This window comes from Artemia sp. Qi Xiang Cuo, chromosome 12 (genome assembly GCF_049724085.1).
Source record: "Artemia sp. Qi Xiang Cuo chromosome 12, ASM4972408v1, whole genome shotgun sequence".
Taxonomy (NCBI): Eukaryota; Metazoa; Arthropoda; class Branchiopoda; order Anostraca; family Artemiidae; genus Artemia; species Artemia sp. Qi Xiang Cuo.
This window is the reverse complement of record NC_142805.1, coordinates 25921192-25933701: the sequence shown is the minus strand read 5'-3', so window position 1 is coordinate 25933701 and position 12510 is coordinate 25921192. Positions and strand designations below refer to the sequence as shown.

The following is a 12510-nucleotide window of genomic DNA, read 5'->3' as shown; positions in this document are numbered from 1 at the left end:
GAATGTAACAGTGAATAGGTAAACCACGATAAAACACTACTGAAATATTCCAACTCTTACATTTCAACGAATGAAATCCAAAATGAACTTTGAAACATCTTCAGAATGTAACAGTGAGATGGTAAAGCACGACAAAAAACTACTGAAATAATCCAACTTTTACATTTCAATGAAAAAAATCCAAAGTGAACTCTGAAGCATCAAGCGAATTTAATAGTGAGAAGGTAAGCCACGAAAAACACTACTGAAACATTCCCACTCTTACAGTTCAACAAAAAAAAATCAAAAAGGAACTTTGAAACATCTTCAGAATGTAACACTGACAATATAAACCACGACAAACCTCTACTGAAATAATCCAACTCTTACATTTCAATGAAAAAAATCCAAAATGAATTTTGAAGCATCAAGACAATGTAACAGTGACAGGGTAAACCATGAAAAAACAGTACTGAAATATTCCAACTCTTATAGTTCAACGAAAAAAAAAATCAAAACTGAACTTTGAAACATCTTCAGAATGTAGCAGTGACAAGGTAAACCACGACAAAACACTACTGAAATATTCCAACTCATGCATTTCAAAGAAAAAAATCCAATATGAACTTTGAAAAGTCAAGAGAATGTAGCAGTGACAAGATAAACCACGACAAAAACACTACTGAAATAATCAAACTCTTACATTTCAACGAAAAAAATCCAAAATGAACTTTGAAGCATCAAGAGAATGTAATAGTGACATGGTAAACCACAACAAAACAGAACTGAAATATGCCAACTCTTGTATTTCAACGAATGAAATCCAAAATAAACTTTAAAACATCAAGAGAATCTAACAGTGACAGGGTAAACCACGACAAACAGTACTGAAATATTCCAACTCTTACCTTTAAACGAAAAAAATCCAAAATAAAATTTGAAACATCAAGAGAATGTAACAATTAGATGGTAAACACGAGAAAACAGTACTGAATTATTAAAACTCTTAAATTTCAATGAAAAAAAATCCAAAATGAACTTTGAAACAACAAGAGAATGTAACAGTGACAAGTTAAACCACGACAAAAACACAATTTAAATAATTCAACTCTTACGTTTCAAAGAAAAAAAATCCAAAATGAACTTTGAAGCATCAAGAGAATGTAATAGTGACAAGGTAAACAACGACAAAATACTACTGAAATTATCCAACTCTTACATTTCAACGAATGAAATCCAAAATGAACTTTAAAACATCAAGAGAATGTAACAGTGACAAGGTAAACCACGACAAACACTACTAAAATAATCCAACTCTTACATTTCAATTAAAAAAATCCAAAATAAACTTTGAAGCATCAAGAGAATGTAATAGTGACAAGGTAAACCGCGACAAAACACTACTGAAATATTCCAACTCTTGCATTTCAACGAAAAAAATCCAAAATGAACTTTGAAACATCTTCAGAATTTAACAGTGATATGGTAAACCACGACAAAACACTACTGAAATAATCAAACTGTTACATTTCAACAAAAAGAAATCCAAAATGAACTTTGAAACATCAAGAGAATGTAACAGTGACAAGGTACCACATCGTGTCTCTGAGTAAGCATAGAGTACAATTGTTAGAGCCATAAGCATATTTCATGTCATTTTAAGATATGTAAAAAAAAAGAAAAAAAGTTGAATAATTTCGGTCAAAAAAAAAAATTTAGTCCAATAAAAAAAAAAGTGCTACTACAAACAGTATTTTTCTAATAGTAAGTTACGACTAACATTTCTATATCATTCTCATTTTTAATTTGGAAAATATTAAATGTGATTTTTTTTTTGTGTTTTAAGTATTTTTCATGCTATTCTATGAGATGTAAAAAAAAAGTTGAAAAAATATATCGTGTTAAAAAAATAATAAAAAAAAGTAAAAAAAAAACTTCAAAAAAGGGGGAGGGGCCAAAAACTTGGGGGGAGGGCCCCATAACGTTGGGGGGACGGGGGTCCCTGGTGGTTAGGGTAATTGGTGCTTATGATCCTTGATGGTTCATACTCATTTATACCTCACTACTTGATTTGCAAGGATTTATAAGGGTTGTTCTGAACTTCATTATTAAAATTCTTTTCTTGACTTCTACATCTCTATTAGTATCAACTTTTTAGTATACTATAACGTTAGGCCATATTTTATATTGACAACACTGTTCAAACGGTACTTGTGTATTATACAGAACACATCGGGGAAGTAAAGCTAGGTCAACTCACAAGACCATTTTATCATCGTTAACCATTCCCATAGATTGATGCTATTCCAAATTTATAATAAATAAGCTATGAGTTAACAACCCCTTCGGGCTTATGTTAACTGCTAATCACTTTAACCCTTTTTTTTACCACCTTCATACAATCAGATCGCTAATTAGGATCATTCACGACCCTATTATTCAAATCAACAATTAATAACGTTCATACAATCCAATTCGCAAATGCAATACCCTTTTTCGCATATAGAGTTCTTTTTTTGGTAAATAAGTTAGCACCATATGCCTGTCAATTCTTAACAAGATGCAAGGTACCTTCAGCTTAGAGGTTATTAGCGTCTGACAATTTTTGAGTCAGAAACATGCGCGACTTGGCTGTATCTTTAGTAAAAACATTATTTATACGAAGAACATGATTTTCTTACCCTATGACTGAAACCAGTATTTTTTACAGAAGGCGCAATAAACCTTTTGAATACGTAATGTGACGATCAAAAGTTTTGGCTTAGAAACCTGTGTCTAAACCCGTCTGATTGCATTACACAAGCTCGTTCGTAGTTCCAAATATAACATGTTTGATCACTTTATAGTTCCATAATATGGAGGGATTGGTTGCTTTATACCATCTATCGTCGGATCAATAGGATCAATACTACTATCAAATAGTGTATCGATTTTTTTGCCTTCTGATTTTACCAAATATTCACAAAATTTGTTAGAATAACTTTGCCAGTCATACACGCATGGAAGAATTTATTTCAGAGTGGTGCTATTAATAAAAACACAAAAAACAGGCAAATTATTAAGTTACCAGAAAGATAGTAAACTCTGAATTCTCGGGGTGCTAGGCCTTTGGGTGTCCCCCCTTCTCCACTTGATTTACATACGTATTGCTAAAATCACAGTCGTATATTTATTTTTGTTTTTCTACTGCGCTAACAGTGCTGAGACTAATATAGAGATGCTATAATACTCTAATTTCAGGGATCTCCAAGCAGTCTTGTCAATGATATAGAAAAAGAATTAGTTGTAGAGACAGATAAATAGGATACAGCCAAGGTGATAGAGTTGAATCCACTAGACTGGGACTTTCCAAGCTTTTCTTCCCTGAAGTCTGGAGTTTCAGGTAAGCGCTAATTTAAAAAAAATTCTATTTTTACGCTTATTTTCATCTATTCAGCATATTTTTCAATCATAAAAACTAGAAAAGATAAAAAAAAATAAATAAGAAAAAGAGATACAGCCAAGGTGTTAGAGTTGAATCCATTAGATAGGGACTTTCCAAGTTTGTTCTTCCTGAAGTCTGGAGTTTCAGATAAGCGCTAATTTAGAAATGTTTCTGTTTTTACGCGTTTTTTGCATCTATTCTGTATATTTTTCAATCTTAAACCCTCACAGGAAAGATAAACTTATATAATGGTTTTTCACACTGCACCGTAGATCCTTTCACATCAGCATTAACTAAGACTTTACGCTACGTTATGCAATCCTAGAGCAAGTTTTGTCCGTAACGTAGCCAATGCCAAGTAGACTCAATCTCTACTTAAAAATTTTGTAAATATTTCGCAGTTTATATTATTGACTTACGAATAAAGTAAACATACCACTCGATGCTTTTTCTTATGCTCTTTACGAATATAATAATCATCGTTGTCGCAAATGAATTTTACTCCACCCCTAAATATACCAATTCAGGGTATATATTTGCACATTAGGGGGGGGGGGGTAAAGTTTGTTTCTGTTGCAAATGAGAGGTAAGTAAACTTTAGCCCCCATACCTAATGTACAAATATATACCCTGAATTGGTATATATAGGGGTGAGGGCAAAATTCAAATGCGAAAAAAATGATTATTATATTCGTAAAGAGCATAAAAAAAGGCATCGAGTGGTATGTTTACTTTATTCGTAAGTCAATAATATTAACTGCGAAATATTTACCGAAGATTTACCTTACGCTTGGAAAGCTTATGTTACGTTATTAAAAATTAACATAGCAGCAACGAAATGGTCATCATTTGGGGTTATCTTTAATTTCAACTATTCAGCTAAAAAAGCTTTGATATAACTTGGAGAAAATGAGAGTAAATGTAATTGGTTGAACACCGTAAAAACCTTCTTTGTTACGTTTCTTTTTCAAAGGAGTAATAACAGCTAATTTTCAGCAAATTGGGAACTTACCAGTCCAGGTAGTCAAATAGTTCGCAGTAACGAACTGTAAGTAAGGAGCGACCCGGCTCAATAGAGTGAGAGAGAGAGAGAGAGAGAGAGAGAGAGAGAGAGAGAGAGAGATTTATTCTAAACAAACAATATAACATCAGTTTAGCGGCCACCCGAATAAGTAAATACTTGTCCAAAGGGGTGGCAAAAATACACTAACATAACAAAACAATAAAAACAAAACAAAAAAACCTATCTATATCACAGTCCCCAAACGGCACCACAAACCTTAAACCTTAATATTTTCATTAAATTTACTATCATATTTATAATCATAATCATAATCATCATCACCCCCAGGAGCCATAAATAATTACCAAAAACAAAAAAATAAACACTAAAATTCATACTTACTAAAAAGCATCCCTTTAATTACTATCTTAAACGAAGAAATATCACCTATGTTTTTTATATTTTGATCAAAATGGTTCCAACATCTGATCCCCCTATGAAGCAAAGAAAACATTGATCGGGCCGAAACAACCAGCGGAATAGTAATCTCTACAGATTACCTAGTATCATAATCATGGACGGAAGATCTCAGGTTCGCTTAGCTATCAAAACACAAGAGGTTTATACCCTTTTGAATCCTAAAAATGAATAGAAGTGTGTACAACTCCCGTAATCCAGAAGTTGGTAGTATCTTTACGCGCTCATACGCGTTTTGTACCGAATCCCAGGGTTGTAGGCCACTTAACAGCCGAACAGCGTTGTTTTGTAGAACTCGTACTGGCCGAACAATAGATGGAAATGTTCCAACCCAAACGCTACTAAAATGCAATATATGTGGATGGATAAGGGAAAAATAAAGAAGGCGTTTAACAAAAGGAAGAAAAAAATGCTTAAGTTTTCCAATTATACCCAGGTTACGAGACACAGTTTTACAAACATACTGTACATGGCACTTGAATGATAAAACTTCATCAATATAAACCCCCAGGTACTTATAAGAACACACCCGCTTTAAAGTTCCATAATGTACTACAATATCCTGAATCCATGGATAAAAATCTGGTGAACGGGAAAAAATAACAAAATTAGTCTTACCCAGATTAATATTTAACCTATTTACCCTCAACCAGGAATTTAACCTTTCAACAGTGTCTTTCATCGTTCTCTGAAGTAATTTTTCTGTCATCACGGCACTAATAGCAACTGTGTCAGCAGCAAATATTGACACCGTCTCATTCCGGGGATTTTTAGCCATATCACTAACATTAAAACAACAACTTGGGATAAAACTAGGCATATCAATAATGAACAATAAAAAAAAGAATAGGACCAAGAACTGATCCTTGCGGGACACCACAAACCACTGTGTGAGGTCCTGATTGTATACAAGTCATGTCTACAAACTCGTACCGGTTACTAAGGAAACTCCGTATAAGGTCAAGAGCTTTACCTCGGATCCCATAGACCTCGCATTTTTCTAGGAGTAGGTCATGTTCAACTGTATCAAAAGCCTTCTGTAGGTCTAGAAACACTGCATCAACCTTAAATCCTTCATCTAAAGCTATGTTATTTATAGTAGTAAAAAATATCAATGCATCCTCAGTCTTCCTATCGTTTCTGAAACCGAACTGATTATTATTCAACAAATTAAACTTCTCTAAAAAATGGGTCAACCGATTACTAAAACATTTTTCAATAATACGAGAAATAACTGGCAAGGCTGATATTGGGCGATATTTACCCAGATCATTTCTATTAACACCTTTTTAAACCGGTGTCACTCTTGAAACCTTCCACTCTTGAAACAATCTGGAGACCTTCCTTGACGGAAGCAGTCAGTAGGGAGGCCCCAATAGATACTGGACGAACATAACTTATGCATATTTTTATGGTTTTTCTCACTGAGGATGAAAAAATATGGTTTTTCTCACTTTGATGTTTTCATGGTTTTGTTCTGTTTGATGGTTTAATGATGTAGACATCTGTTTGTTGATGTTTCTTGGATGGTTATGAGTGTTAGTTAATTTGTTTGTTGTTTTCTTGGATGTCAACATAAGTTCATGACAACAATTGCTGGATGTAGACATGAGTCCAACGAAATTGATTTACATAATCTGACGGGGAATTCCATCATGAGGGATTCCATTTTTAAATATGGCTTCTCTGGTCATTAGGCTTAGTGATAAATTCAGGAATTAATATTCTTTCGAAGTCTTAATAATGCACCTTGATTCTTGATTTCATCTCTAGGATAACATAGATTTAAGATATTTCTAAGTGCAACAGACACAGAGGGGAATGCATATGGCTTCACTTAGGGGAAGAGATGAAGCATTTAGTTTGCAGTATATATGCGATATGTAATTTAAAATTCTTTAGGTCTGAGAGATAAATTAATATTTTTTCAAAACCTTAATAGTATAGCTAGGAACACCTCAGAGATGAAGACAAATTGAATATATTTTACGCGGGAAATGGTTTCTTGGGAATTTCAAATGTGACAAAGCAGGGATGCCGAAACAAAGGAACACGCAGAAATTACTTTTAGGGGATTATTTGGGCGAAACAGTTTGAGACATTTTAGAAGAAGATTTAGGCAAAAGAGTTTGAGACATTTTAGAAGATGATTGGGGGTCAAACTTTATGGTCGTTATAATACACTAGCTCAATTTGAAGAGTGTTGTAAGGTCCCCTACGCCAAATCCAAAGGGCCACAATACCCCCGGGCCTCCCTCCCCCCCAAAAGGCCCCCCTACGGGGCCCCCAATCCCCCCGCCCCCCCCCCATCACCCCGGGACCCCCAAAGGGCCCCTTCCCCCTGGGATCCCAAAGAGCCCCCCCTCCTCAATTTTTTAATACTTTTTTTGTGTACTTGAGACACAGAAGGGCCCCCACATTTCAAAAGGCTTTATTATATCTTTTCAGAACAAGCTCCTTTCTTAATATCCCTCTTAAACCCCTTTTACAAGTTGAAGTACTCATCCTCTTTACCCACAACTTTACTTTACAGCTTTTTGAATACCCCAACACCAAGCAATACTTTTCAAAGGCTTTACTATATCTTTTCAGAACAAATTCTTTGCGTAATGTCCCTCCTAAACCCATTTTACAAGTTGAAGTACTCATCCTTTTCACACACAACTTTACCTTACGGCTTTTTGCAAACCCTAACACCAAGCACTACTTTTCAAAAAGGTATTATTCTATTATTTTAGAACAAGTTCTTTTCTTAACGTCCCTCCTACACCAATTTACATGTTGAAGTATCCATCCTTTTCACCCACATACAAGCAGAGAAAAACAGGCACCTTAGACATACACACCAACAAAGATAGGCACTTCAGAAATACAAACCAACAAAGACAAACAACAAGAAAAACAAACAGGTACTCTGTTTGTATGCCTGAAGTGTTTGTCTTTCTCTGTTTGTATGTCTAAAGTGCATGTCTTTCTCTGTTTGTATGTCTGAGGTGTCTGTCTTTGTTGGTTTGTATGTCTATAGTGTATGTCTTTCTCTGTTTGTGTGTCTAAAGTGCCTGTCTTTTTTGGTTTGTATGTCTGAAGTGTATGTCTTTCTATGTTTGTATGTCTAAAGTGACTGTCTCTCTCTGTTTGTATGTCTGAAGTGCCTGTCTTTCTCTGTTTGTATGTCTGAAGTGCTTGTCTTTGTTGGTTTGTATGTCTGAAGTGTCTATCTATGTTGGTTTGTATGTCTGAAGTGGTGGAAATGGTTTCTTGGGAATTTCAAATGTGACAAAGCAGGGATGCCGAAACAAAGGAACACGCAGAAATTACTTTCAAGGGATTATTTGGGCGAAACAGTTTGAGACATTTTAGAAGATGATTTAGGCGAAACAGTTTGAGACATTTTAGAAGATTATTTGGGGTGAAACTCTGTGGTCACTATAATACACAAGTTCCATTTGAACAGTGTTGTAAGGTCCACTACCCCAAACCCAAAGGGCAACAATACCCCCGACCCCCTCCCCCTCCTTCCGGGCCCTCCAAAGGGCCCTCCATCCCCCCGGGGCCCTCAAAGGGCCCCCTCCCCCCAGGTCCCCCAAAGGGTCCCCCCACCCCCGGGGCCCCCAAAGGGCCTCCTCCTCCCGGGCTCCCCTAAAGGGGCCCCCTCCCCCTGGGCTCCCAAAGAGCCCCCCTCCCCATTTTTGTAATACTTTCTTTGTGCACTTGAGACACAGAAGGGCCCCCACTTTTTAAAAGGCTTTATCATATCTTTTCATAACAACTTCTTTTCTTAGTACCCTCTTATCCGAATCTCAGTAGTTGAAGTATTAACCCTTTTTCACCCACAACGTTACTTTACGGCCTTTTCAACACTCAAGCACAATCGATACTTTCCAAAAAGATTTTTATGTCTTTTCGGGACAAGTTCTTTACGTAATGTCCCTCCTAAACCAATTTTACAAGTTGAAGTACTCATCCTCTTCACACATAACTTTACCTTACGGCTTTTTGCATACCCCAACACCAAGCAATACTTTTCAAAAGGCATTATTATATTATTTCAGAACAAGTTCTTTTCTTAATGTCCCTCCTAAATCAATTTAAAAGTTGAAGTACCCATCCTTTTCACCCACATACAAACAGAGAAAGACAGGCACTTTAGACATACAAACCAACCAAGACAGACAGTTCAGACATACAAACCCACAAAGACAAGCACTTCAGATATGCAAACAGAGTAAGAAAGGCACTTTAGACATACAAACCAACAAAGACAGACACTTCAGACATACAAACCAACAAAGACAAACACTTCAGACATACAAACAGAGAAAAAAAGACACTTTAGACATAGAAACCAACGTCTGAAGTGTCAAAAATGTCTGAAGTGTCTGTCTTTGTTGGTTTGTATGTCTAAAGTGCCTGTCTTTCTCTGTTTGTATGTCTGAAGTGTTTGTCTTAGTTGTTATGTATGTCTAAAGTGCCTGTCTTTCTTTGTTTGTATGTCTGAAGTGTTTGTCTTTGTCGGTTTGTATGTCTGAAGTGTCTGTCTTTGTTGGTTAGTATGTCTGAAGTGTCTGTCTTTGTTGGTTTTTATGGCTAAAGTGTTTGTCTTTTTCTGTTTGTATGTCTAAAGTGTCTGTCTTTCTCTGTTTGTATGTCTGAAGTGTTTGTCTTTGTTGGTTTGTATGTCTGAAGTGTTTGTATTTGTTTGTTTTGTATGTCTGAAGTGTTTGTCTTTGTTGGTTTGTATGTCTAAAGTGCTTGTCTTTGTTGTTTTGTGTGTCTGAAGTGTCTGTCTTTGTTGGTTTGTATGTGTATGAAGTGTTTGTCTTTATTGGTTTGCATGTCTAAAGTGCTTGTTTTTCTCTGTTTGTATGTCTGAAGTGTTTGTCTGTGTTGGTTTGTATGTTGATTTGTATAGGGGCGAAATAACAGGGACGTTGAGAAACTAAAATTCAATGATTCAATAAAACTCAATGATTCAATCTTCCTGGATCCACAGAAAGTGTATAAACTTATAAAGAATATTAAAAAAGTTAATTTTCTGCATTTCATCATAAACACATAAATTACTTACTTACCAAAGAAATTTGCATCTATTGCTAATAAGAAATCTATGGAAATCCCGCCTATAGGTATAAAATGAATCTAGAACCTACATAAGATAAATCATCCTACCATAATCCCCTTCGATTATGTGCTTGAAGTTGCACAACGTTATCCATTTTAAACAATGAAACTCAGTCCAGTTATATTAGTCGAAACTGCAAAACCTTCGCAGTCAGAATCCTGGTTTGTAAAATTTGTATCTATCAGCAGGGTTGCCACCTCTAGTGATTTATCACTATTTCTAGTGACTTTTATATTGACTAAACAAAAAAAATCACTAAATTTTTCTTATAAATCACTAGAGTATTGAAGAAAATCATTAAATCAACCAGAAAATCACTAAAGTCTATTGAATTTTTTTTGTCACCGGATGATAACCCCGTGTATCAGTTCGTTGACAATTTTCAGACAAGCAGTTGACAAGTCCAGGATTAAACCCTTTATTCGTCATGGCCCGTAATTCTTTTTTTCTAGGGTGTGTCGTAGTATAATAAAACCATGTTTAAAGTTTTCTTTTATAAAATTTGTGTTGATTTTAACAGAGTAGTATGTTCCAAAACTATAAAAAGAGAAAAAAATTATTAAGGAGGCTCGAATTCACGTAGTGTTTTCATTGCAGTCTAATCGTTATCCTGATTCCGAATAAAAATTACAGTTTAATTGTTCCTGTTTGCTACTCATGTGGTGCCAGGACTCTCACAGGAGGGGAAGGCATGGGAGTTTATGCCCTTCTCCCAGGGGACCAGAAATCTACTAAAACTGACACAGAAAAATAGAATTCAGAGACAAACATGATACCGTCTGGCCAAAATTTCTTTTCTGAAACCACTATCCCCTATGGGATAGTGGATCTATCCCCTATGGGATATCCCCTATGGGAACTGTTTCTAGGCTTGTCCCATCCAACTCCCCCAATTTGAAAAACTTACGCAGGGCATCCTTGATGCTATTGGAGGAAACACTATAAAATCCTGAAAACAACTTTGAAAAGTTCTAAAATACTTAATTATATCCTTCCTAAAAGTACTTCACTTTACTTTATTTTAGTTCCCCCTAGTGTGCAAATATATAGCCCACATTATATACTCTCTATGCATTTTTCCGTTTCTTGATTTTGTTGACATTGCTTCTTTGCCGTTGAATCTATTTGAAGGAGGAATGACATATGGGAAAATTCATGGAGAATATATAATTTAGATTACATATTTGCACAATAGGGGGGAGGGAGGGTTAAGTTTAGTGAAGAGCTTTTAGGAAGGATATAAGTAAGTATTCTAGAATTTTTTAAAGTCGTCTAAAAAAAATTATAGTTTCCTTCTGAGGAGGGGTTATTGTAAACTAGGAAGAATATATAAGTTTAAGAGATTTGAAAATAAAATCTCAAAAATGTAAAACTGGACTTGATCGTTTTGGCCTTGGAACGATTCATATAACAGAGCTGTTGTTATAGTAGAATTGCAGCAACGTTTAATCTATTTCCAGATTTGAAGCTCTTATCTACTATATAGATAAGTGTTTACTGGAAAAAAGGTTTTTTCAGGCGAATACGTCTGTTCAAAAGAAACATTGTAGGAAAAATACCGGGACAACGATAAGGTTTGTTTGATCTTCTTAAGGAAGTAAAACAAAAAAAAAATATCCTAAAACTGATACACTGAACCTCGCTCAACCCACACGCTACGAAAAAGATAAACAAAGAATAATAAAAAAGTATATCAAGGTTAAGATTGGTACAGTTGCCGACAGTTGACAAAAAAAAAAAAAAAACTCGAACAAGTAATAGCAAAAGAAAAAACAAAGACCAAGGTACTATTTCTAAGATCAACCAAACAAGATATAAACAAGGACTTCTGAAAAAAATAGGTTGTGAGAGGGGATACCAAAAGCTTTTTTCCAGGGGGAGGGGGCAAAAGTTTGAAAAGTTATGCTGGCCACTCAATTTTAAAAGCGTTTTATTTTTTTCAAATATGACTACTCTCAACATATCTTTATTGTCTTTCTAACGTTGGTAGGTGGGCCCTGATGCCTTTCCCATTAGGCATCCTTGATCATGGAATTCAAGGCCGTACCCAGGATTTTTTTCGGAATGGGGGAGGTTTAATCAGATATTTTTTTTTGGAGGGGGGGGGCTACACAAAAAAAAACTAAAAAACTCATAAAAAATTTGTTTACATCCATTTTTGTTACGTTTTTACGAGTCACACAAACATTTCGGGGTGTGGTTCAAACCCCCCGCGACCCCTCCCCCCCGGGGTACGGCCTTGATGGGACTAATATAGTCAGAAATTTGGAACCAAGCCCAAACTATTTTATAAGTCTAGAATGGTCATAATAACTAACAATATACTAAAGTCCGAAACCAGGTTGTCTTCTCAGACAGATGAAATTCTTTATCTTTGTTCAGTGTCTCCCGAAGAAACAAGGAGGAGATGTTCAGTAAAAGGTTTCCAAAGGTTGTCAACTGTTTTAAAAACATGATGTCATTTTAAGCTGAAAAGAGTCTTATATCTTCATGATATTACAATAG

The 12510-nt window shown here is 35.4% G+C and overlaps 1 protein-coding gene across 1 annotated transcript in view; it reads left to right on the top strand.

The window, feature by feature from the left end:
• Drip (aquaporin homolog protein drip) overlaps positions 1–12510 on the top strand; it is an 87801-nt gene that overhangs the window by 63958 nt on the left and 11333 nt on the right. The window contains exon 6 of the mRNA XM_089098364.1: positions 3220–3361. Within this exon, the coding sequence (XP_088954490.1) occupies positions 3220–3282 (63 nt within the window). The 3' untranslated portion in view covers positions 3283–3361. The remainder of the gene's footprint in view (positions 1–3219; positions 3362–12510) is intronic.